This window comes from Hyperolius riggenbachi, chromosome 2, assembly GCF_040937935.1.
Source record: "Hyperolius riggenbachi isolate aHypRig1 chromosome 2, aHypRig1.pri, whole genome shotgun sequence".
NCBI lineage: Eukaryota > Metazoa > Chordata > Amphibia > Anura > Hyperoliidae > Hyperolius > Hyperolius riggenbachi.
The window spans coordinates 570483729-570509632 of NC_090647.1; the positions used below are offsets into that span (position 1 = coordinate 570483729).

A 25904-nucleotide genomic window follows, 5' to 3' on the forward strand; every position below is an offset into this window, starting at 1 on the left:
TATTCATCTTGAAAATCAACAGGTGGATTTTGATTTGCTATTATAGGCTCCACCCACATCCCTTAATATTAATCCCAGTCACCCAGTAACCAACTGTGCAAAGTTTGAGAACCCTGCCATTATCAGTGAAGAAGGGTTGCAGTTTACTTTTTCCCATGGAAATCCGTTTTTGACTCCACCCACTTTGTGTAACCTTGACACACAGTCACTCAGTGACCAAGTATGTGAGCTTTTGGGTTCCTGGCATCAAAATTGTGTGAATTAAAGCAGTTTATCCAGCAAATAAATCTGATTGGCTGTTTGTGGCTCTGCCCATTTAGTGAATTTGAACCCCAGTCACTTAATGACCAACTGTAGCAGGTTTGAGGTCTCTGCCATTAACAGTGTAAGAATGGCAGCAGTTTCAATATTTCCTTTGAAAATCAATAGGCAAATTGTGATTGGGTGTTATAGGCTCCACCTACTTTTCTGAATATTAATCCCAGGCATTCACCCAGTGGCCAACTGTGTGAAGTTTGAGAACCCTGCCATTAAAAGTGTAAGAATAGCAGCAGTTTAAATATTCCCCTTGAAAATCAATAGGTGAATTTTGATTGGCTGTTGTAGGCTCCACCCATTTCCCTAATCTTAATCGCATTCACCCAGTGACCAACTGTGTGAGGTTTGAAAACCCTGCCATCAAAAGTGTAAGAATGGCTGCAGTTTATATTTTCCCATGTAAAAAGTTACTTGTTTTTGGCTCCGCCCATTATTTCTAACCTTGATATAGTCACTTAATGACCAAGTTTATGAGCTTTGGGGTCCTTGGCATCAATAAGATGCATTTTCTCATTGAAATAAAAAAAAAAAATCTGGCTGTTTGTGGCCCGCCCCCTTTTCAGAATTTAAACCCCAGTCTCCCAGTGACTGACTGTACCAGATTTGAGGCCTCTGCCATTAGAGTGTAAGAATGGCAGCAATGTAAATATTCCCCTTGAAAATCAATAGGTGGATTTTGATTGGCTGCTGTAGGCTCCACCCACTTTCCTGAATATTAGTCCCAGTCATCCAGTGACCAACTTTGTCAAGGTTGAGAACCCTGCCAATAACAGAATGGCTGAAATCAATCTAACAAATCTCATTGGCTGTTTGTGGCTCCGCCCCCTTTAGTGAATTTTCGACCCCAGCCACCCAATGACTGACTGTATCAGGTTTGTAAGAATAGTAGCAATGTGAATAGTCCCCTTGAAAATCAATAGGTTAATTCTGATTACCTGTTGTGGGCTCCACTCACATTTTTGAATGTTAATTCCAGTCACCTAGTGGCCATTTGGGAACCCTGCCAATAACCGTGTAAGAATGGCTACTGCAGCCATTCTTACACGGTTATTGGCAGGGTTCCCAAACGTATATTTACATATTTTCCCATGTAAAAAAAAATAGTTTTTCTAACCTTCACATGCAGTCACTCAGTTACCAAGTTTATGAGCTTTGGGGTCCTTGGTATCAATCATTTGTATATTCCCATTGAAATTAATCAAATCTGATTGGCTGTTTGTGGTTCCACCCTCTTTCTTAAAATGAACCCCAGTGACCCAATGACCAACTGTACCAGGTTTGAGGCTTGTGCCATTAACAGTGCAAGAATAGCAACAATTTCAATATTCTCCTTGAAAATGAACAGGTGAATTTTGATTGGCTGTTGAAGGCTGCACTCACTTTTCTGAATATTAAGAATGGCTGCAGTTTATATTTTCCCAGTGAAATTTGTTTTTGGCTCCACCCACTTTTTGTAACCTGGACACACAGTCACTCAATGACCAAGTTGATAAGATTTCAGGTTCCTGATATCAAAAATGTGTGAAAGGAAGCAGTTCATCCACCAAGGAAATCTGATTGGCTGTTTGTGGCCCCGCCCCTTTAGTGAATTTGGGTCTCAGTCACCCAATGACCGACTGTAGCAAGTTTGAAGCCTCTGCCATTAACAGTGTAAGAATGGCAGCAGTTTAAATATTGACCTTGAAAATCAATAGGTGATTTTTGATTGGCTGTTGTAGGCTCCACCCACTTTCCTGAATCTTAATTTCATTCACCCAATGACCAAGTGTGCCAAGTTTGAAAATCCTGCGATGAAGTGTAAGAATTGCTGCATTTTGCATGTTACCATTAAAAATGAATGGCTGAAATTTGATTGGCTGTTTTATGCTCCGCCCACTTTTGATTTGTAACCTCGGTCACCAAGTGACCAACTGCGCCAAGTGTGGGGACTCTGGCTTGATTACTGTGAGAATGGCAGCCTTTTCCATTTTTTCCATTGACCTGAATGGGTGAAATCTGATTTGCTGTTTGTAACTCCGCCCAGGGGTGCAGGGGGGACATGAGACCCCCAGAACATATCATCCCAGGTAGTAAGGGATCTGTATACCAAGTTTCGTTTGAATCCGTCAAGGCGTTTTCGAGTGATCGTGGCACATACACTGTACACACACACACACACACACACACACACACACACACACACACACACACACACACACACACACACACACACACACACACACACACACACGACTGCCGCTAGCCCATGTTACACCCCCCCCCCCCCATTGTCTAAGAGACAGCGGGGATCATGTGACTGCCGCTAGCCCATGCTACCCCCATTGAATAAGAGACGGCAGTGCTCATGTGACTGCTGCTAGCCCATGTTATCCCCCGTTGTCTGAGACGGCAGCGATCATGTGACTGCCGCTAGCCCATGTTACCTCCCCATTGTATGAGACGGCAGCGATCATGTGACTGCCGCTAGCCCATGTTATCCCCCCATTGTCTGAGACGGCAGGGATCATGTAACTGCTGCTAGCCCATGCTACCCCCATTGTCTACACAATATGCACTTTATGAGAAATTCTGCGTATGTCTGGGGAGGGGAGGCGTGTGTCTGGGGAGAGGAGGCGGGGAGGCGTGTGTCTGGGGAGAGGAGGCGTGTGTCTGGGGAGAGGAGGCGTGTGTCTGAGGCAGGTAGGCGTGGGTCTGGGGAGAGGAGGCGTGGGTCTGGGGAGAGGAGGCGTGGGTCTGGGGAGAGGAGGCGGGTAGGCGTGTGGCTGGGGAGGGGAGGCGTGTGTCTGCAGAAGAGGTGTGTCTCTGGGAAGTGGAGGTGGGGAGGAATGTGTCTGGGGAGAGGAGGCGGGGGAAGCGTGTGTCTGGGGAGAGGAGGCGGGGAAAGCATGTGTCTGGGGAGAGGAGGCGGGGGAAGCGTGTGTCTGGGGAGAGGAGGCGGGGGAAGCGTGTGTCTGGGGAGAGGAGGCGGGGGAAGCGTGTGTCTGGGGAGAGGAGGCGGGGGAAGCGTGTGTCTGGGGAGAGGAGGTGTGTCTGGGGAGAGGAGGCAGGAAGGAGTGTCTGGGAAAAGGAGGCGTGTGTCTGTGCAGAGTAGGCGTGTCTGGGGAGAGCAGGCAGAGGAGGCGTGTCTTGGGAGAGGAGGCGTTTGTGCAGAGAAGGCGTGTCTGGGGAGAGCAGGCAGGGGAGGCATGTCTTTGGGGAGAGGAGGTAGGGAGGTGTGTCTGGGCACAGAAAGCGTGTCTGGGGAGGGCAGACAGAGGAGGTGTGTGTCTGGGGAGAGGACGTTGTGTGTCCGGGGAGAGGAGGCCTGTGTCTGAGCAGAGGAGGTGTGTCTCTGGGGAGAGGAGGCGGGGAACATGTGTTCTAATACAAGGGGGCCACAGCTACTATAGGGGGACCAGATCTGCTGAAGGGGGCACAGAATAGTAATAAGCAGCTTTATCCACTATAGTCGTCCAGATAGACACCTCTGAATTCTAACTGGACGCGTATACATGTCCTGTATTGTAGCTGCGGGTGCGTGTGCATGTCCATGTGACCCCCGCTATTACCCGCCGACTTTTCCATAGTGGCAATTGGGGAGGGGAACCGAGGGTTCCCCGAACCAATCGCAGTGCCTGGAATTAATGGACATGACCCCGACCAGGGGCCACGTCCATTCATAAACACTGAAGAAAAGTAAAGTGAAAAGAAAAAAAAAATGAAACACTTTCTGGTAAACCAGGGTATTGTTACTAGTGCCATCTAGTGGCGAAAAGTTAAATTGCACACTACACATTCTATTAAAAAAAATATTACAATTAATCCCTTCCAAAGCCCCCCACCTCAGTTACCAAACAATCATGTTAAAAAAAAAAATAGTTAAAAAACAAATTCCATTAATAGTTGCCTTAGGGACTCAACTTGTCTACACAATTTGCACCTTATGAGGAATTCGCCAGCTAAGCCTGGTACGCACCTCCTTCAATTTTGATTGGCCAATTTTACCACCTTCTTGTAGTATGAGGGTCAACACACATTTAGATAAACGGGTATCCAATCTCAAAACACAAGAGCTGCTAAACAGCCCCTAACGAAAGCCCTTCCCTGGAAGAGATGGAGATGCCTAAAGCTTAAAGGGAAAGTTCAGGGAGGGTAGTGAAAAAATAAAAATCAATTTCCACTTACCTGGGGCTTCCTCCAGCCCGTGGCAGGCAGGAGGTGCCCTCGCCGCCGCTCCGCAGGCTCCCGGTGGCCGACCTGGCCAGGCCGGCTGCCAGGTCGGGCTCTTCTGCGCTCCAAGGCCCGGCACTTCTGCGTCCCACGCGAGCGCGCTGACGTCATCGGACGTCCTCCGGACTGTACTGAGCAGGCGCAGAACTACTGAGAACTACTGAGCCTGCGTAGTACAGCCTGGAGGACGTCCGATGACGTCAGCACACACGAGTGACACACACTTTGGAGCGCAGAAGAGCCCGACCTGGCAGCCGGCCTGGCCAGGTCGGGTCGGCCACCGGAGTCCACCGGGAGCCTGCGGAGCGGCGGCGAGGGCACCTCCTGCCTGCCACGGGCTGGAGGAAGCCCCAGGTAAGTGGAAATTGATTTTTATTTTTTCACTACCCTCCCTGAACCTTCCCTTTAACTTATAATAAATAATCTATGAAAATGGGCCACAGAAACATACAGCACCACCTAACACTAGATCCCGAAGGATACGGTATGTCACTCTGCAGATGTTTATAGTCAGAATAGCCTAAACTGCCATCTAGACGGACTTCTTCCTGAATTCTGGGTCCTCTTGTCTGGCACTGTGTCAGTAAATCTGTATGATAGTCACAGGGGGGCAGGCAGCTTATCTTTCTAATGGGAAATAATATAACATTTTATTAACAATATTTTTTCTTATTTTCAGAAACACCAGCTGCAAACAAGAATGAGAAAATAGAAACGGATCAAGAAGGTGAGTGCAGGGAGAGGAGGCGTGTGTCTAGGGGGGAGGAGGCATATCTCTAGGGAGAGGAGGCAGGGGAGGCATGTGTCTGGGGAGAGGACGTTGTGTGTCCGGGGAGAGGAGGCGTGTGTCTGAGCAGAGGAGGTGTGTCTCTGGGGAGAGGAGGTGGGGAACATGTGTTCTAACACAAGGGGGCCACAGCTACTATAGGGGGACCAGATCTGCTGAAGAGGGCACAGAATAGTAATAAGCACCTTTATCCACTATAGTCGTCCAGATAGACACCTCTGAATTCTAACTGGACGCATATACATGTCCTGTACTGTAGCTGCGGGTGCGTGTGCATGTCCATGTGACCCCCGCTATTACCTGGCCACTTTCCAATAGTGGCGATTCGGGAGCAGAACCTAGGGTTCCCCGAACCAATTGCAGTGCCTGGAGTGAATGGATATGACCCTATTCATAAACACGGAAGAAAAACGTAAAGTGGAAAACAAAAATGAAACCCTTCCTGGTAAACCAGGGTAGTGTTACTAGTGCCTAGTGGTGAAAAGTTAAATTGCACACACTACACATTTTTTTATTTAAACAAAATTAATATGTATGTCATGAGGGTATATTACTGTTGTTTTGGGTTTTTTTTGTGTCTGGTCAATTGCAATCCCTTATGTACTAAAACACACCTTTACGTCCAGATATTATATTGCCGCCATACATTGTAAAAGGAAAGTAATGTAAATGTTGGGATAGCCCGGACTTATGGACAAATAAAATGCGTGGGTTTTATTTGTAGTAGCATTGCTTATTTTAAAGCGATATATGATGAGATTGGAGAAATAGTGTATTTTTTCTTAATTTTTCTTGTTTTTTCCCTATAAAATGCATAGAAAATAAAGAAATGCATAGAAAATAAAGTAATTACTGAAAACAAGTATCAGTCCCAAAAAGCTTAAAGGGACACTATGGCGAAACATTTTAAAAATTTAAATATGTGCAAACATATACAAATACGTACATTTTCCCTGTCATCGCTCCTCCCATTTATTTGGCTATAACTTTATCACTGCTTCTCACACGTGAATAATCTATATCTTGTTTTTTTCACCACAAGTTAAAGGGGCACTATGGTGAAAAATTGTAAATTTTAAAATATGTGCCAACCTAGACAAATATAAAGTACATTTTTTCCACAGTAAAATGAGCCATAAATGACTTTTCTCCTATGTTGCTGTCATTTACAGTAGGTAGTAGAAATCTGACAGAAGTGACAGGTTTTGGACTAGTCCATCTCTTCATGGGGGATTCTCAGGGATTTATTTATTTTCAAAAGGCAGTTGCTCTGTCCAACTGCCAAAACCCTGTGTAGCGAGCAGGGAAGCTGGCCAGCATCATTGTTTAAATCCTTTTTAGGGAATATCTTTATACAGAATAAAAGCCTTGCTGAGAATCCCCTATGAAGAGATGCACTAGTCCAAAGCCTGTCACTTCTGTAACCTGTTACTTATGGCGAAAAATTTTACAATTTTTCACCATAGTGCCCCTTTAACTTGTGGTGAAAAAAACTAGATCTAGATCAATACGTGTGAGAAGCAGTGATAAAGTTATGGCCAAATAAATGGGAGGAGCGATGACAGGGAAAATGGCTTTTGACATTAAAGGAACAATATCAGAGTTTTACTTTTGTCATGAAGCGCTTCAGGAAGCAGAAGGAACTTGGTAATAACAGATAGTGGTAGTAAAAGATTAAATAAAACAATCTTCATTTGCGTTATCAGACTTGCATGATGGGGAGGGAGGCTTCTCCCTTCACAGGCAGCAGGAATGTCTCTCTCTCTCTGCATTGCTTGTGCAGAGAGGCAACTTTCCGCTGTCCAACATAAACAATCCAGCTGGCTGTGGGGACCGGAGAACGGCTTCTGATGTGTGGGCAGATTTGTGTGAGAAGTTCAATGGATGAATCAATGAATTTCTCACTATAGCATACATGTCAAACTCCGGCCCGTGGGCCGCATTTAGCCCTCTGAGCCAATAAATATGGCCCTCAAGTGGTTTCCCCACTTTGCATTATGTTTGACCCACTTCAGACCACCAGGGAAACTATATTGAAGGTGAAGCCCTGGAACACCAGAGAAGCCATGTGGGGGAGGGAGGGGGAAAGCACTAAACACCAGGGAACTGTATAGGGGAGGGAGAGGGCCTCCAGACACCAGGATACTGTATAGGGTAGGATGGGGCCACTAGATACCAGGGAACTGTATAGGGGGGGAGGGGGGCACTAGACACCAGGTAACTGTATAGAGGAGGGAGGACCACTAGACACCAGGTAACTGTATAGGGGAGGGAGGACCACTAGACACCAGGGAACTGTATAGGGGAGGGAGGACCACTAGACACCAGGGAACTGTATAGGGGAGGGAGGACCACTAGACACCAGGGAACTGTATAGGGGAGGGAGGACCACTAGACACCAGGGAACTGTATAGGGGAGGGAGGACCACTAGACACCAGGGAACTGTATAGGGGAGGGAGGACCACTAGACACCAGGGAACTGTATAGGGGAGGGAGGACCACTAGACACCAGGGAACTGTATAGGGGAGGGAGGACCACTAGACACCAGGGAACTGTATAGGGGAGGGAGGACCACTAGACACCAGGAAACTGTACAGGGGAGGGAGGAGGCATTAGACACCAGGAAACAGCAAAGGGGAGGGGGGGACCACTAGACACCAGGAAACTGTATAGAGGAGGGAGGACCTCTAGACACCAGGGAGCTGTACAGGGGAGGGAGGAGGGCCACTAGACACCAGGGAACTGTATGGGGAGGGAAGACCACTAGACACCAGGGAACTGTACAGGGGAGGGAGGGGGCATTTAGACACCTGGGAACTGCATAAGGGAGGGAGAAGGCCAGTAGACATTGAGGTTGGCCTGTGACTTGGTCCCAGTGTACAATTTCGTCCCACTTTGTATTTGAGTTTGACCCCCCTGGCACTATAGCGTGTGAAATAATCTTCCTGCACATCAGAAGCCTGTTGCCGCGGTGACAGGAGAAGCCTCTGCCACGGTGAATAAAAGAACCCCTCACCTGACACCCTTAGCCCTATACAAGGTCTGATAAAGTGACAGATGCATTTTTTTCTTTTACTACCACTATGTGTTATCACTGAGTCCCCTCTGCCTCCTGAAGGGGTTCATGGAGAAATGAAAACTTTGATAGTGTTTCTTTAAGGTAAAATGGGCTGTAGCCTGAAGTGGTGAAGGAACTACAAATAACGTTGAGTCACTGTGGATCCATAATTAGATCATCCAATACTTACATCGTATTTGACATAATTGATGTGAGAATGATTTGCCATTAGACTTATGTGAAGGTAAATGTTTGTCATCTCTGGCCTCTGAGGAAGCGTTGTCAGCAGTGAAACGTACATCAGGCTGGTTGCTGGTGCACCTCCTTCATCACAATGCCCCTGAATATAGTATTCAGTATTATTCTCATAGTATAGACATATGTTTGTGATATGCCTAATAAGCAGTTACTGCATTCTGATTGATGGCTGTATGCATTATATATATATACCGTATTTTTCGGACTATAAGACGCACTTTTTCTCCTCCAAAAGTGGGGGGAAAAAGTAAGTGCGTCTTATAGTCCGAATACTTCATTTTCATACCTGCCTCTCAATCCCTGTGTCTGCCAGTGTGTTAGCCCCGCATCTCATCACTGTGTTACCCGTGTTCCCTTTTATCCCCAATGTCCTCTTCCTCCATCCTGTGTCCGCCAGTGTGATACATACTTGTAGCTGGGTTGTGTTTTCGCATCATTTATCCCCCGATCGCGATCTCCTTCTCCTCTATCCCAGTGTCCTCCATTATTTATTCCCCCGATCGCGATGTCCTTCTCCTCCATCCACGTGTCCTCCATTATTTATTCCCCCGATCGCGATGTCCTTCTCCTCCATCCACGTGTCTGCCAGCGTTTTAGAAACAAACTTTCAGCCGGCGCAGCTTCCTCCATTAAGGAGTCACTGCACAGCTTTGCCGATCTAAGAGCCAATCCGGCGGGGGGCGCTGCCCCAGACCGCCAATCACGCTGCTTAAAGTTTCCTGGTCCAGTCAAACAGCACCCGATAGTCCCGAGGGCGGGAGCACAGCCCGTCACTGGGGCCAATCACTGCACTCCCTCAGTAGCAGGGAGTGCACTGATTGGCCCCACTGATGGAGCTGTTATCCCACCTATAGATCGGCAAACTGTGCTTTGACTTTTTAATGGAGGGAGCTGCGCGGCTGAAAGTTTGTGTCTAAAACGCTGGCAGACACGTGGATGGAGGAGAAGGACTTTACGATCAGGGGAATAAATAATGGAGGACACGGTGAGGGAGAAGGACATCGCGATCGGGGGAATAAATAATGGAGGACACGGTGAGGGAGAAGAATGACATCGCGATCTGGGAATAAATGACGCGAGAACACAGCCCAGCTACAAGTATGCATCACATGCACTGGCTGACACATTGGCAATAGAATGCAAATTTAGAGATGGGGGACACAGAGGACACGGGAACAAAGGGATTAAGATGCCTAGCAGATGCCAATGAACATGGTGGACACGGGAATACAGGGCTTGAGATGCCCTATTACAAGTACAGGTGGACATGGGGATGGAGGAGGGGGATATTGGGATAAAAGGGACATGAGGGGTAGAGGACACAGATATAGAACACACTAGAGGACCTGGGGGGTAGAAGGGACACGAGGGGTAGAGGACACACAGATAAAGATGCCAGGCTGCAAGTATTAACACACTAGAGGACCTTGGGAGGTAGAAGGGACATGAGGGATAGAGGACACGGTGGACACAGGGGTAGAAGACACAGAGGAGACGGGGATGGAGGACAGAGAGAAGAGGGACAGAGAACATGGGAAAGAGAACAAAGAGACACCAGGAGAACAGGGGACACAGGAGGTTCAAGGAAGGCACAAGGGGGACATAATAATTGGGGGGGAGAAGATCCATAAGACGCCCTTGCACCATAGACGCACCAGGTTTAGTAAATTATTTTTCCCTTGGTTTTTATGCTCTAAACCTAGGTGCGTCTTATAGTCCGGAGCGTCTTATAGTCCGAAAAATACGGTGTATATATATATATATATATATATATATATATATATATGTATATATATGTGTATATATGTGTGTATATATATATATATATATATATATATATATATATATATATAATGTGTGTATGTATGTGTGTATATATATATATATATATATATATTTATATATATATATATATATATATATATATATATATAGTGGTTTGCAAAAGTATTGGGCCCCCTTGAAGTTTTCCACATTTTGTCACATTACTGCCACAAACATGCATCAATTGTATTGGAATTCCACGTGAAAGACCAATACAAAGTGGTGTACACGTGAGAAGTGGAACGAAAATCATACATGATTCCAAACATGTTTTACAAATAAATAACTGCAAAGTGGGGTGTGCGTAATTATTCAGCCCCCTGAGTCAATACTTTGTAGAACCACCTTTTGCTGCAATTACAGCTGCCAGTCTTTTAGGGTATGTCTCTACCAGCTTTGCACATCTAGAGACTGAAATCCTTGCCCATTCTTCTTTGCAAAACAGCTCCAGCTCAGTCAGATTAGATGGACAGCGTTTGTGAACAGCAGTATTCAGATCTTGCCACAGATTCTCGATTGGATTTAGATCTGGACTTTGACTGGGCCATTCTAACACATGGATATGTTTTGTTTTAAACCATTCCATTGTTGCCCTGGCTTTATGTTTAGGGTCATTGTCCTGCTGGAAGGTGAACCTCCGCCCCAGTCTCAAGTCTTTTGCAGTCTCCAAGAGGTTTTCTTCCAAGTTTGCCCTGTATTTGGATCCATCCATCTCCCTATCAACTCTGACCAGCTTCCCTGTCCCTGCTGAAGAGAAGCACCCCCAGAGCATGATGCTGCCACCAGCCCACCACCATATTTGACAGTGGGGATGGTGTGTTCAGAGTGATGTGCAGTGTTAGTTTTCCACAACACATAGCATTTTTCATTTTGGCCAAAAAGTTCCATTTTGGTCTCATCTGATCAGAGCACCTTCTTCCACATGTTTGCTGTGTCCCCCACATGGCTTGTGGCAAACTGCAAACGGGACTTCTAATGCTTTCTGTTAACAATGGCTTTCTTCTTGCCACTCTTCCATAAAGGCCAACTTTGTGCAGTGCACGACTAATAGTTGTCCTATGTACAGATTCCCCCACCTGAGCTGTAGATCTCTGCAGCTCATCCAGAGTCACCATGGGCCTCTTGACTGCATGTCTGATCAGCGCTCTCCTTGTTCGGCCTGTGAGTTTCGGTGGACGGCCTTGTCTTGGTAAGTTTACAGTTGTGCCATACTCCTTCCATTTCTGAATGATCGCTTGAACAGTGCTCCGTGGGATGTTCAAGGCTTTGGAAACCCTTTTGTAGCCTAAGCCTGCTTTAAATTTCTCAATAACTTTATCTCTGACCTGTCTGGTGTGTTCTTTGGACTTCACAGTGTTGTTGCTCCCAATATTCTCTTAGACAACATCTGAGGCCCTCACAGAGCAGCTGTATTTGTACTGACATTAGATTACACACAGGTGCACTCTATTTAGTCATTAGCACTCATCAGGCAATGTCTATGGGCAACTGACTGCACTCAGATCAAAGGGGGCTGAATAATTATGCACACACCACTTTGCAGTTATTTATTTGTAAAAAATGTTTGGAATCATGTATGATTTACGTTCCACTTCTCACGTGTACACCACTTTGTGTTGGTCTTTCATGTGGAATTCCAATAAAATTGATGCATGTTTGTGGCAGTAATATGACAAAATGTGGAAAACTTCAAGGGGGCCGAACACTTTTGTAAAACACCGTATATCTATCTATCGCTGAATGAATAAACACAGTTGTTGTGTTCTTATGATATTAGCATTAGAGGGAACATGAAGGGTGGGTAATACAGGAGCTGCTGTCACCTGGGCGGTTCTTGCATTCTGCAGGATTTCTTATTCCCATAAAGGAATCAGCCTTTGAAGCGTTGCCGTCATAAATCAGGCACAGGGGGGTTCAGTCCCCCAATAAAGAGTAATTATAGGTGATGGTACCTTGAAATAAATCAAAGGACTCGGAATTTTGGTTTGATATAAAGTCTATATCTGAATTCACAGTGTGCTCTCCTTGAATAAAAAAGATTTGTAAATATATCTTAAAAGTCAAATGCTGAGTATGCGTCTATTTGTATTCATAAAATAATGCTGAAAATCTATCTGTGATGAAAAAAATGACTATTATAAGAAGGACCCAAAAAAATTACTTCTAAAAAAAACTTAAAGGACACCCAAAGCGAGAGGTGTGTGGAGTCCTATTTATTTCCTGTTAAACAATACCAGTTGCCTGGCAGCCCTGCTGATCTCTCTGGCTGCAGTAGTGTCTGAATCATACACCTGAAACAAGCATGCAGCTAATCCAGTTACGCTACAGCCACTTGATCTGCATGCTTGTTCAGGGGCTATGGCTAAACATATTAGGAGAGGATCCGCAGGGCTGCCAGGGAACTGGTATTGCTCAAAAGGAAATAAATATGGCAGCTTCCATATACCTCTCTCTTCAGTTGTCCTTTAATACTGAGAATGAATATAAATCAGCAGAAATGATTGCATATTACCCCCTCTATGCCTGTGCTGCAGTACCCCATGTGTGGCTGGTGGGACTTCTGGCTTTGCATAGGCATCTATCACAAGAGATTCTGGTTTGGAGTCGGCTATCGGTTTACTTGTACTGTAATATTATTTTTAAGATGGCCTCCTCTCTGGAATTTCCAAATAAGAGCCCGTTTCCATTAGATACGGTTACAAAGCACCGCGGGTGTCCTGAAGCCAATGCCCGGCAATGGAAGAGTTTCCGTTCTGTGCATTGCATGCGGAGTGATCCGAGAATCTGCAGCATGCTACACATTCTCACACAGCTGCATCCGCCCGCCATCCCCTCCACACACTTCCTGTCACACAAATGGCAGCGGAAGAGTTTCCGTTCTGTGCATTGTGTGCGGAGTGATCCGAGAATCTGCAGCATGCTACACATTCTCGCACAGCTGCATCCGCCCGCCGTCCCCTCCATACACTTCCTGTCACACAAACGGCAGCGGAAGAGTTTCCGTTCTGTGCATTGCGTGCGGAGTGATCCGAGAATCTGCAACATGCTACACATTCTCACACCGCTGCATCCGCCCGCCGTCCCCTCCATACACTTCCTGTTACACAAACGGCAGCGGAAGAGTTTGCGTTCTGTGCATTGCGTGCGGAGTGATCCGAGAATCTGCAGCATGCTACACATTCTCACACAGCTGCATCCGCCCGCCATCCCCTCCATACACTTCCTGTCACACAAACGGCAGCGGAAGAGTTTCCGTTCTGTGCATTGTGCGCGGGGTGATCCGAGAATCTGCAGCATGCTACACATTCTCGCACAGCTGCATCCGCCCGCCATCCCCTCCACACACTTCCTGTCACACAAACGGCAGCGGAAGAGTTTCCGTTCTGTGCATTGTGTGCGGAGTGATCCGAGAATCTGCAGCATGCTACACATTCTCACACAGCTGCATCCGCCCGCCATCCCCTCCACACACTTCCTGTCACACAAATGGCAGCAGAAGAGTTCCCGTTCTGTGCATTGCGTACGGAGTGATCCGAGAATGTGCAGCATGCTACACATTCTCACACAGCTGCATCCGCCCGCCGCCCCTCCATACACTTCCTGTCACACAAATGGCAGCAGGAGAGTTTCCGTTCTGTGCATTGCGTACGGAGTGATCCGAGAATGTGCAGCATGCTACACATTCTCACACAGCTGCATCCGCCCGCCGCCCCTCCATACACTTCCTGTCACACAAACGGCAGCGGAAGAGTTTCCGTTCTGTGCATTGTGTGCGAAGTGATCCGAGAATCTGCAGCATGCTACACATTCTCACACAGCTGCATCCGCCCGCCATCCCCTCCACACACTTCCTGTCACACAAACGGCAGCGGAAGAGTTTCCGTTCTGTGCATTGTGTGCGAAGTGATCCGAGAATCTGCAGCATGCTACACATTCTCACACAGCTGCATCCGCCCGCCGTCCCCTCCATACACTTCCTGTCACACAAACGGCAGCGGAAGAGTTTCCGTTCTGTGCATTGCGTGCGGAGTGATCCGAGAATCTGCAGCATGCTACACATTCTCACACAGCTGCATCCGCCCGCCGTCCCCTCCATACACTTCCTGTCACACAAATGGTAGCAGAAGAGTTTCCGTTCTGTGCATTGTGTGCGGAGTGATCCGAGAATCTGCAGCATGCTACACATTCTCACACAGCTGCATCCGCCCGCCGCCCCTCCATACACTTCCTGTCACACAAACGGCAGCGGAAGAGATTCCGTTCTGTGGATTGCGTGCGGGGTGATCCGAGAATCTGCAGCATGCTACACATTCTCACACAGCTGCATCCACTGCCGTCCCCTCCATACACTTCCTGTCACACAAACGGCAGCGGAAGAGTTTGCGTTCTGTGCATTGCGTGCGGAGTGATCCGAGAATCTGCAGCATGCTACACATTCTCACACAGCTGCATCCGCCCGCCGCCCCCTCCATACACTTCCTGTCACACAAACGGCAGCGGAAGAGTTTCCGTTCTGTGCATTGTGTGCGTGGTGATCCGAGAATCTGCAGCATGCTACACATTCTCACACAGCTGCATCCGCCCGCCGCCCCCTCCATACACTTCCTGTCACACAAACGGCAGCGGAAGAGTTTCCGTTCTGTGCATTGCGTGCGGAGTGATCCGAGAATCTGCAGCATGCTACACATTCTCACACAGCTGCATCCGCCCGCCGCCCCCTCCATACACTTCCTGTCACACAAACGGCAGCGGAAGAGTTTCCGTTCTGTGCATTGCGTGCGGAGTGATCCGAGAATCTGCAGCATGCTACACATTCTCACACAGCTGCATCCGCCCGCCGCCCCCTCCATACACTTCCTGTCACACAAACGGCAGCGGAAGAGTTTCCGTTCTGTGCATTGCGTGCGGAGTGATCCGAGAATCAGCAGCATGCTACACATTCTCACACAGCTGCATCCGCCCGCCGTCCCCTCCATACACTTCCTGTCACACAAATGGCAGCAGAAGAGTTCCCGTTCTGTGCATTGCGTGCGAAGTGATCCGAGAATCTGCAGCATGCTACACATTCTCACACAGCTGCATCCGCCCGCCGCCCCTCCATACACTTCCTGTCACACAAACGGCAGCGGAAGAGTTTCCGTTCTGTGCATTGTGTGCGGAGTGATCCGAGAATCTGCAGCATGCTACACATTCTCACACAGCTGCATCCGCCCGCCGCCCCCTCCATACACTTCCTGTCACACAAACGGCAGCGGAAGAGTTTCCGTTCTGTGTATTGCGTGCGGAGTGATCCGAGAATCTGCAGCATGCTACACATTCTCACACAGCTGCATCCGCCCGCAGTCCCCTCCATACACTTCCTGTCACACAAATGGCAGCAGAAGAGTTCCCGTTCTGTGCATTGCGTGCGAAGTGATCCGAGAATCTGCAGCATGCTACACATTCTCACACAGCTGCATCCGCCTGCCGCCCCTCCATACACTTCCTGTCACACAAACGGCAGCGGAAGAGTTTCCGTTCTGTGCATTGTGTGCGGAGTGATCCGAGAATCTGCAGCATGCTACACATTCTCACACAGCTGCATCCGCCCGCCGTCCCCTCCATACACTTCCTGTCACACAAATGGCAGCGGAAGAGATTCCGTTCTGTGGATTGCGTGCGGGGTGATCCGAGAATCGGCAGCATGCTACACATTCTCACACAGCTGCATCCGCCCGCCGTCCCCTCCATACACTTCCTGTCACACAAATGGCAGCAGAAGAGTTTCCGTTCTGTGCATTGTGTGCGGAGTGATCCGAGAATCTGCAGCATGCTACACATTCTCACACAGCTGCATCCGCCCGCCGCCCCTCCATACACTTCCTGTCACACAAACGGCAGCGGAAGAGATTCCGTTCTGTGGATTGCGTGCGGGGTGATCCGAGAATCTGCAGCATGCTACACATTCTCACACAGCTGCATCCACTGCCGTCCCCTCCATACACTTCCTGTCACACAAACGGCAGCGGAAGAGTTTCCGTTCTGTGCATTGTGTGCGGAGTGATCCGAGAATCTGCAGCATGCTACACATTCTCACACAGCTGCACCCGCCCGCCGTCCCCTCCATACACTTCCTGTCACACAAACGGCAGCGGAAGAGTTTGCGTTCTGTGCATTGCGTGCGTGGTGATCCGAGAATCTGCAGCATGCTACACATTCTCACACAGCTGCATCCGCCCGCCGCCCCCTCCATACACTTCCTGTCACACAAACGGCAGCGGAAGAGTTTCCGTTCTGTGCATTGTGTGCGTGGTGATCCGAGAATCTGCAGCATGCTACACATTCTCACACAGCTGCATCCGCCCGCCGCCCCTCCATACACTTCCTGTCACACAAACGGCAGCGGAAGAGTTTCCGTTCTGTGCATTGCGTGCGGAGTGATCCGAGAATCTGCAGCATGCTACACATTCTCACACAGCTGCATCCGCCCGCCGCCCCCTCCATACACTTCCTGTCACACAAACGGCAGCGGAAGAGTTTCCGTTCTGTGCATTGCGTGCGGAGTGATCCGAGAATCTGCAGCATGCTACACATTCTCACACAGCTGCATCCGCCCGCCGCCCCCTCCATACACTTCCTGTCACACAAACGGCAGCGGAAGAGTTTCCGTTCTGTGCATTGCGTGCGGAGTGATCCGAGAATCAGCAGCATGCTACACATTCTCACACAGCTGCATCCGCCCGCCGTCCCCTCCATACACTTCCTGTCACACAAATGGCAGCAGAAGAGTTCCCGTTCTGTGCATTGCGTGCGAAGTGATCCGAGAATCTGCAGCATGCTACACATTCTCACACAGCTGCATCCGCCCGCCGCCCCTCCATACACTTCCTGTCACACAAACGGCAGCGGAAGAGTTTCCGTTCTGTGCATTGTGTGCGGAGTGATCCGAGAATCTGCAGCATGCTACACATTCTCACACAGCTGCATCCGCCCGCCGCCCCCTCCATACACTTCCTGTCACACAAACGGCAGCGGAAGAGTTTCCGTTCTGTGCATTGCGTGCGGAGTGATCCGAGAATCTGCAGCATGCTACACATTCTCACACAGCTGCATCCGTCCGCCGTCCCCTCCATACACTTCCTGTCACACAAATGGCAGCAGAAGAGTTCCCGTTCTGTGCATTGCGTGCGAAGTGATCCGAGAATCTGCAGCATGCTACACATTCTCACACAGCTGCATCCGCCTGCCGCCCCTCCATACACTTCCTGTCACACAAACGGCAGCGGAAGAGTTTCCGTTCTGTGCATTGTGTGCGGAGTGATCCGAGAATCTGCAGCATGCTACACATTCTCACACAGCTGCATCCGCCCGCCGTCCCCTCCATACACTTCCTGTCACACAAATGGCAGCGGAAGAGATTCCGTTCTGTGGATTGCGTGCGGGGTGATCCGAGAATCGGCAGCATGCTACACATTCTCACACAGCTGCATCCGCCCGCCGTCCCCTCCATACACTTCCTGTCACACAAATGGCAGCAGAAGAGTTTCCGTTCTGTGCATTGTGTGCGGAGTGATCCGAGAATCTGCAGCATGCTACACATTCTCACACAGCTGCATCCGCCCGCCGCCCCTCCATACACTTCCTGTCACACAAACGGCAGCGGAAGAGATTCCGTTCTGTGGATTGCGTGCGGGGTGATCCGAGAATCTGCAGCATGCTACACATTCTCACACAGCTGCATCCACTGCCGTCCCCTCCATACACTTCCTGTCACACAAACGGCAGCGGAAGAGTTTCCGTTCTGTGCATTGTGTGCGGAGTGATCCGAGAATCTGCAGCATGCTACACATTCTCACACAGCTGCACCCGCCCGCCGTCCCCTCCATACACTTCCTGTCACACAAACGGCAGCGGAAGAGTTTGCGTTCTGTGCATTGCGTGCGGAGTGATCCGAGAATCTGCGGCATGCTACACATTCTCACACAGCTGCATCCGCACGCCGTCCCCTCCATACACTTCCTGTCACACAAACTGCAGCGGAAGAGTTTCCGTTCTGTGCATTGCGTGCAGAGTGATCCGAGAATCTGCAGCATGCTACACATTCTCACACAGCTGCATCCGCCCGCCGTCCCTTCCACACACTTCCTGTCACACAAACGGCAGCGGAAGAGTTTCCGTTCTGTGCATTGTGTGCGGAGTGATCCGAGAATCTGCAGCATGCTACACATTCTCACACAGCTGCATCCGCCCGCCGTCCCCTCCATACACTTCCTGTCACACAAACGGCAGCGGAAGAGTTTCCGTTCTGTGCATTGCGTGCGGAGTGATCCGAGAATCTGCAGCATGCTACACATTCTCACACAGCTGCATCCGCCCGCCGCCCCCTCCATACACTTCCTGTCACACAAACGGCAGCGGAAGAGTTTCCGTTCTGTGCATTGCGTGCGGAGTGATCCGAGAATCTGCAGCATGCTACACATTCTCACACAGCTGCATCCGCCCGCCGCCCCCTCCATACACTTCCTGTCACACAAACGGCAGCGGAAGAGTTTCCGTTCTGTGCATTGCGTGCGGAGTGATCCGAGAATCTGCAGCATGCTACACATTCTCACACAGCTGCATCCGCCCGCCGTCCCCTCCATACACTTCCTGTCACACAAATGGCAGCAGAAGAGTTCCCGTTCTGTGCATTGCGTGCGAAGTGATCCGAGAATCTGCAGCATGCTACACATTCTCACACAGCTGCATCCGCCCGCCGCCCCTCCATACACTTCCTGTCACACAAACGGCAGCGGAAGAGTTTCCGTTCTGTGCATTGTGTGCGGAGTGATCCGAGAATCTGCAGCATGCTACACATTCTCACACAGCTGCATCCGCTGCCGTCCCCTCCACACACTTCCTGTCACACAAACTGCAGCGGAAGAGTTTCCGTTCTGTGCATTGCGTGCAGAGTGATCCGAGAATCTGCAGCATGCTACACATTCTCACACAGCTGCATCCGCCCGCCGTCCCCTCCATACACTTCCTGTCACACAAATGGCAGCGGAAGAGATTCCGTTCTGTGGATTGCGTGCGGGGTGATCCGAGAATCTGCAGCATGCTACACATTCTCACACAGCTGCATCCACTGCCGTCCCCTCCATACACTTCCTGTCACACAAACGGCAGCGGAAGAGTTTCCGTTCTGTGCATTGTGTGCGGAGTGATCCGAGAATCTGCAGCATGCTACACATTCTCACACAGCTGCACCCGCCCGCCGTCCCCTCCATACACTTCCTGTCACACAAACGGCAGCGGAAGAGTTTGCGTTCTGTGCATTGCGTGCGGAGTGATCCGAGAATCTGCGGCATGCTACACATTCTCACACAGCTGCATCCGCCCGCCGTCCCCTCCATACACTTCCTGTCACACAAACTGCAGCGGAAGAGTTTCCGTTCTGTGCATTGCGTGCAGAGTGATCCGAGAATCTGCAGCATGCTACACATTCTCACACAGCTGCATCCGCCCGCCGTCCCCTCCATACACTTCCTGTCACACAAATGGCAGCGGAAGAGATTCCGTTCTGTGGATTGCGTGCGGGGTGATCCGAGAATCTGCAGCATGCTACACATTCTCACACAGCTGCATCCGCCCGCCGCCCCTCCATACACTTCCTGTCACACAAACGGCAGCGGAAGAGTTTCCGTTCTGTGCATTGTGTGCGGAGTGATCCGAGAATCTGCAGCATGCTACACATTCTCACACAGCTGCATCCGCCCGCCGTCCCCTCCATACACTTCCTGTCACACAAACGGCAGCAGAAGAGTTCCCGTTCTGTGCATTGCGTGCGGAGTGATCCGAGAATCTGCAGCATGCTACACATTCTCACACAGCTGCATCCGCCTGCCGTCCCCTCCATACACTTCCTGTCACACAAACGGCAGCAGAAGAGTTCCCGTTCTGTGCATTGCGTGCGGAGTGATCCGAGAATCTGCAGCATGCTACACATTCTCACACAGCTGCATCCGCCTGCCGTCCCCTCCATACACTTCCTGTCACACAAACGGCAGCGGAAGAGTTTCCGTTCTGTGCATTGCATGCGGAGTGATCCGAGAATCTGCAGCATGCTACACATTCTCGCACAGCTGCATCCGCTGCCGTCCCCTCCATACACTTCCTGTCACACAAACGGCAGCGGAAGAGTTTCCGTTCTGTGCATTGCGTGCAGAGTGATCCGAGAATCTGCAGCATGCTACACATTCTCACACAGCTGCATCCGCCCGCCGTCCCCTCCATACACTTCCTGTCACACAAATGGCAGCGGAAGAGATTCCGTTCTGTGGATTGCGTGCGGGGTGATCCGAGAATCTGCAGCATGCTACACATTCTCTCACAGCTGCATCCGCCCGCCGTCCCCTCCATACACTTCCTGTCACACAAACGGCAGCGGAAGAGTTTCCGTTCTGTGCATTGTGTGCGGGGTGAACCGAGAATCGGCAGCATGCTACACATTCTCACACAGCTGCATCCGCCCGCCGTCCCCTCCATACACTTCCTGTCACACAAATGGCAGCGGAAGAGTTTCCGTTCTGTGCATTGTGTGCGGAGTGATCCGAGAATCTGCAGCATGCTACACATTCTCACACAGCTGCATCCGCCCGCCGCCCCTCCATACACTTCCTGTCACACAAATGGCAGCGGAAGAGATTCCGTTCTGTGGATTGCGTGCGGGGTGATCCGAGAATCTGCAGCATGCTACACATTCTCACACAGCTGCATCCACTGCCGTCCCCTCTATACACTTCCTGTCACACAAACGGCAGCGGAAGAGTTTCCGTTCTGTGCATTGTGTGCGGAGTGATCCGAGAATCTGCAGCATGCTACACATTCTCACACAGCTGCATCCGCCCGCCGCCCCCTCCATACACTTCCTGTCACACAAACGGCAGCGGAAGAGTTTCCGTTGTGTGCGGAGTGATCCGAGAATGTGCAGCATGCTACACATTCTCACACAGCTGCATCCGCCCGCCGTCCCCTCCATACACTTCCTGTCACACAAATGGCAGCGGAAGAGTTTCCCTCCTGTGCATTGCGTGCGGAGTGATCCGAGAATCTGCAGCATGCTACACATTCTCACACAGCTGCATCCGCCCGCCGCCCCCTCCATACACTTCCTGTCACACAAACGGCAGCGGAAGAGTTCCCGTTCTGTGCATTGCGTGCGGAGTGATCCGAGAATCTGCAGCATGCTACACATTCTCACACAGCTGCATCCGCCCGCCGTCCCCTCCACACACTTCCTGTCACACAAACGGCAGCGGAAGAGTTCCCGTTCTGTGCATTGCGTGCGGAGTGATCCGAGAATCTGCAGCATGCTACACATTTTCACACAGCTGCATCCGCCCGCCGTCCCCTCCATACACTTCCTGTCACACAAATGGCAGCAGAAGAGTTCCCGCTCTGTGCATTGCATGCGGAGTGATCCGAGAATCTGCAGCATGCTACAGATTCTCGCACAGCTGCATCCGCCCGCCGTCCCCTCCACACACTTCCTGTCACACAAACGGCAGCGGAAGTGATGCAGCTATGTAGCCGCACTCCACTCACTTTATAGTGGAAACCGGCCCTATAAGGCTTGTCAATATCTTATTTTGATTTAATTGTCATTTCAATGACACCATGATATGTCTGACATTTACACTATCTGGGGTGATTCATGTATCTAATTCTCTGATAAGCCATGCCAGTTACCTGACTTCTGCTCTGATGCGCCGCCTCTAATACTACAGTTCAGTAGTCCACAGGCTGTGTGCATGTTGCAGGGCTCTGGCTCCACTGGCTGTATGCTTGTTACAGGGCTGTGATTTATTTGGCTGCATGCTTGTTGCAGGGCTGTGACTCCACTGGCTGCATGCTTGTTCCAAGGCTGTGACTCCGCTGGCTGCATGCTTGTTGCAGGGCTGTGACTCCGCTGGCTGCATGCTTGTTCCAAGGCTGTGACTCCGCTGGCTGCATGCTTGTTGCAGGGCTGTGACTCCGCTGGCTGCATGCTTGTTGCAGGGCTGTGACTCCACTGGCTGCATGCTTGTTGCAGGGCTGTGACTCCGCTGGTTGCATGCTTGTTGCAGGGCTGTGACTCCACTGGCTGCATTCTTGTTGCAGGGCTGTGACTCGGCTGCATGCTTGTTGCAGGGCTGTGACTCCACTGGCTGCATGCTTATTGCAGGGCTGTGACTCCGCTGGTTTCATGCTTGTTACAGGGCTATGGCTGCATGCTTGCTGCAGGGTTGTGACTCGGCTGGCTGCATGCTTGTTACAGGGCCATGACTCCACTGGCTGCATGCTTGCTGCAGGGATGTGGCTCTGCTGGCTGCATGCTTGTTGCAGGGCTGTGACTCCGCTGGCTGCATGCTTGTTGCAGGGCTGTGACTCCACTGGCTGCATGCTTGTTGCAGGGCTGTGACTCTGCTGGCTGCATGCTTGTTGCAGGGCTGTGACTCCACTGGCTGCATGCTTGTTGCAGGGCTGTGACTCCGCTGGTTGCATGCTTGTTGCAGGGCTGTGACTCCACTGGCTGCATGCTTATTGCAGGGCTGTGACTCCGCTGGTTGCATGCTTGTTACAGGGCTATGGCTGCATGCTTGCTGCAGGGCTGTGACTCGGCTGGCTGCATGCTTGTTACAGGGCTATGGCTGCATGCTTGCTGCAGGGATGTGGCTCTGCTGGCTGCATGCTTGTTGCAGGGCTGTGACAACTAAAGCCAAAACCTCAGCAAGGACTTCCAGGCAACTAGCATTGTTTATAAGGGAATGAAGATGGCAGTCTCTGTATTCCCCGCACTGCAGGTTCCTTACCAGTATATTTGTGCCCGGTGATGCTGTATGGTCGGCGGGGTCCCCTGTGTATCTCTGTCTGTGGGGATTATAGTGCAGTATAATATATGTGTGATGTTTCTGCATACAGTGTGACATTTCCTGTGTCTCTGCAGATCAGTGACGTCCCCCGGCTCGCACTTCCTGCCTCCCCAGAGCTTCGGGGAACATCACATGACTGGATGTCTGGAAATGGCCGGAGCAACTCCTGGAGACCATCGTCATCATCTCATGGCCGGCTCTGCCACCCGGCTGGCCAGCAGAGACCCTGAACACCATGCAAGTGGTGCTGCCTCTGCAGAGTATTATAGGGAGCTCTGCTGTCACAGCACTGCATGTGCAAATTATCTGCTTATTTTTAATGCAACGTGCTATTTTTATTTTTTATCTCGCTATCTTTAAGATGCGAACTTTCTATTTAAACAATCTGATACGCTTTTGCACTTCATATGTGGCTTCAGTAAGCGGTGAATGATAGAAACTGATGCGGATGCGACATTTTAATGGCAGTGAAATAATCTGAAACGTGCTGAAGAAACTGATCCAACCCTGAACTCTGTATGCAATATATGAAGGAGACCTAACCCTGGGGAGACCCCACCCCCCTACCCACTGAGGGGAATATTGCACTGCTGATTAAGCACTATTACCTCACTGCCATCTGTGCCTGTCCCGGGTAACAGCAGAGTATTATTATTATTATTACAGTATAAATTGTGACCAGTTTATCAAAGGTTAAAACATTTATCAATTGAGCATTTTAAATGCCAACAACAATTGTGGGCGAGATGAAATGACAAAGTGCAAGGTAACCCCAAATTAAGAGCACTCTAAAGAGCCCGAGGACTGGCCTGCAATATTCAGAGCGCCCCACATGTGTGGATCCAAAAGATTGTTCATCGTTGAGACTCAGAGGACCGACACTAAACAGATGAAGATTACACAGAAGCATTCACTGCTATATCACCACAGCTGAAGCCTGCTATGTGAGAGATTGAAGCAGATCCCACCGATTGTAGCCTTCCTCCAGCTGCATGGAGGCTGTATACGTCCAGGCGTCCAACTGATCCAACGTGGAGGGTGGGAGTGGCAAGTAAAGTCCCACGTGCAGCCCGGCTAACGGCCGCTCCGCGCGGAACATCTGTTACCGAGGGGGGGGGGGGGGGAACTAAGTGCAGGAGCAGCGAGGTCCGGGTGTGTAGGAGAGCTCACTCCAACCGCTGAAACAGTTGCAGCATGTGTGCAGACAGACGAGCCGGCATGTTTCCCTCAGCCAATCCGAAGCCATCACTTTTTATAAAATAGATTAATTTGTTTTTTAACTTTTTTTTTTTTTTTTCTTTTTAACAAATGTTTTTTTGAGTTTCCACAATAAAGCTTGTACATACAGTGGAAGAAAATAAAGATGTACATTGAACACCAACAATCTTATGTAGCATTCCATCCCATACATACATGAATACATTATACAATTATTTACAGTGTTACCAGTAATGGTTTATGTTATCCTGCGGATACTAAGGCAGTGAAAGTACATACCAAGGTATAGGTAAGAGAAGGAACTGAAAACCCTGTCTCCGGTCCTCAGCCCTCGTCTGCATTCATTATATGCTTCATATGCTGGATTTGTATCCATTCCATGTATTTCATCCACGTTGTCCAAACTTTTTTTGAATTTATTTCGGCAATTCTAATGGGCGTATGTTAAAGGGTACAAAGGAAATGCTGAATTAACCAATTGTTTCCAGGAGTTCATGTTAGGGCTGAGATTAAATTTCCATACTTAAAGGACACCCCGAAGTGAAAATAAAATAATGAAATAAACAATTGTATCTATCTTCCTTCTCCTAAACATGACTTTTTAAGATATTCCACGGTTTTATTTTATGTTTAAATCTACTTTTTAAGTTTTAACAGTTTTATTGTTTTTGCTCAATGACATACATTGAAGTATGCCAGAGCTAAAACCTATGAACTATTGACCCCTTTTATCTCTTTCCTGCTCTCAGAAGCCCTTTTCTACTAGGAAAGTGTTTTATAGTTGTAATTTCTTATCATTGAAGGTCACACTTTAGTCACTTCCTGTCTGAGTCAGAACTGAGTCAGCCACGTACATACATGATATTTAACTCTTTCAGGCAGAGAAAGAAAAAAAAGGAACACAGCATAGTTATTAGTGTGCTTGGCACTGTACATACCCATGTCCATCTCATCATGTCACATGTCACCTCGGGTGTCCTTTAAGAAATTTCTTTCCTTGCTTAAAGAGACTCTGAAGCGAGAATAAATCTCGCTTCAGAGCTCATACTTAGCAGGGGCACGTGTGCCCCTGCTAAAACGCCGCTATCCCGCGGCTTAATGGGGGTCCCTTCACCCCCAAACCTCCCCCCGCAAAATCAACGACCAAATTGGTTGTAGATTTTGCTGCTCCGAGAGGCAGGGCTAACGGCTGCAGCCCTGCCTCTCAGCGCGTCTATCAGACGCGCATCGTCGCCTCTCCCCCGCCCCTCTCAGTGAAGGAAGGCTGAGAGGGGCGGGGGAGAGGCGGAGGTACGCGTCTGATAGATGTGCATGAGGCAGGGCTGCGGCGGTTAGCCCTGCCTCTATGCGGAAGAGAT

The 25904-nt window shown here is 49.6% G+C and overlaps 1 protein-coding gene across 1 annotated transcript in view; it reads left to right on the forward strand.

Annotated features, from left to right (window-relative positions):
- LOC137547435 (hepatic and glial cell adhesion molecule-like) overlaps positions 1–24712 on the forward strand; it is a 97212-nt gene extending 72500 nt beyond the window's left edge. The window contains exons 10-11 of the mRNA XM_068271022.1: positions 5207–5254; positions 23403–24712. Of these exons, the coding sequence (XP_068127123.1) occupies positions 5207–5254; positions 23403–23410 (56 nt within the window). The 3' untranslated portion in view covers positions 23411–24712. The remainder of the gene's footprint in view (positions 1–5206; positions 5255–23402) is intronic.
- The last annotated feature ends 1192 nt before the right edge of the window (positions 24713–25904 follow it).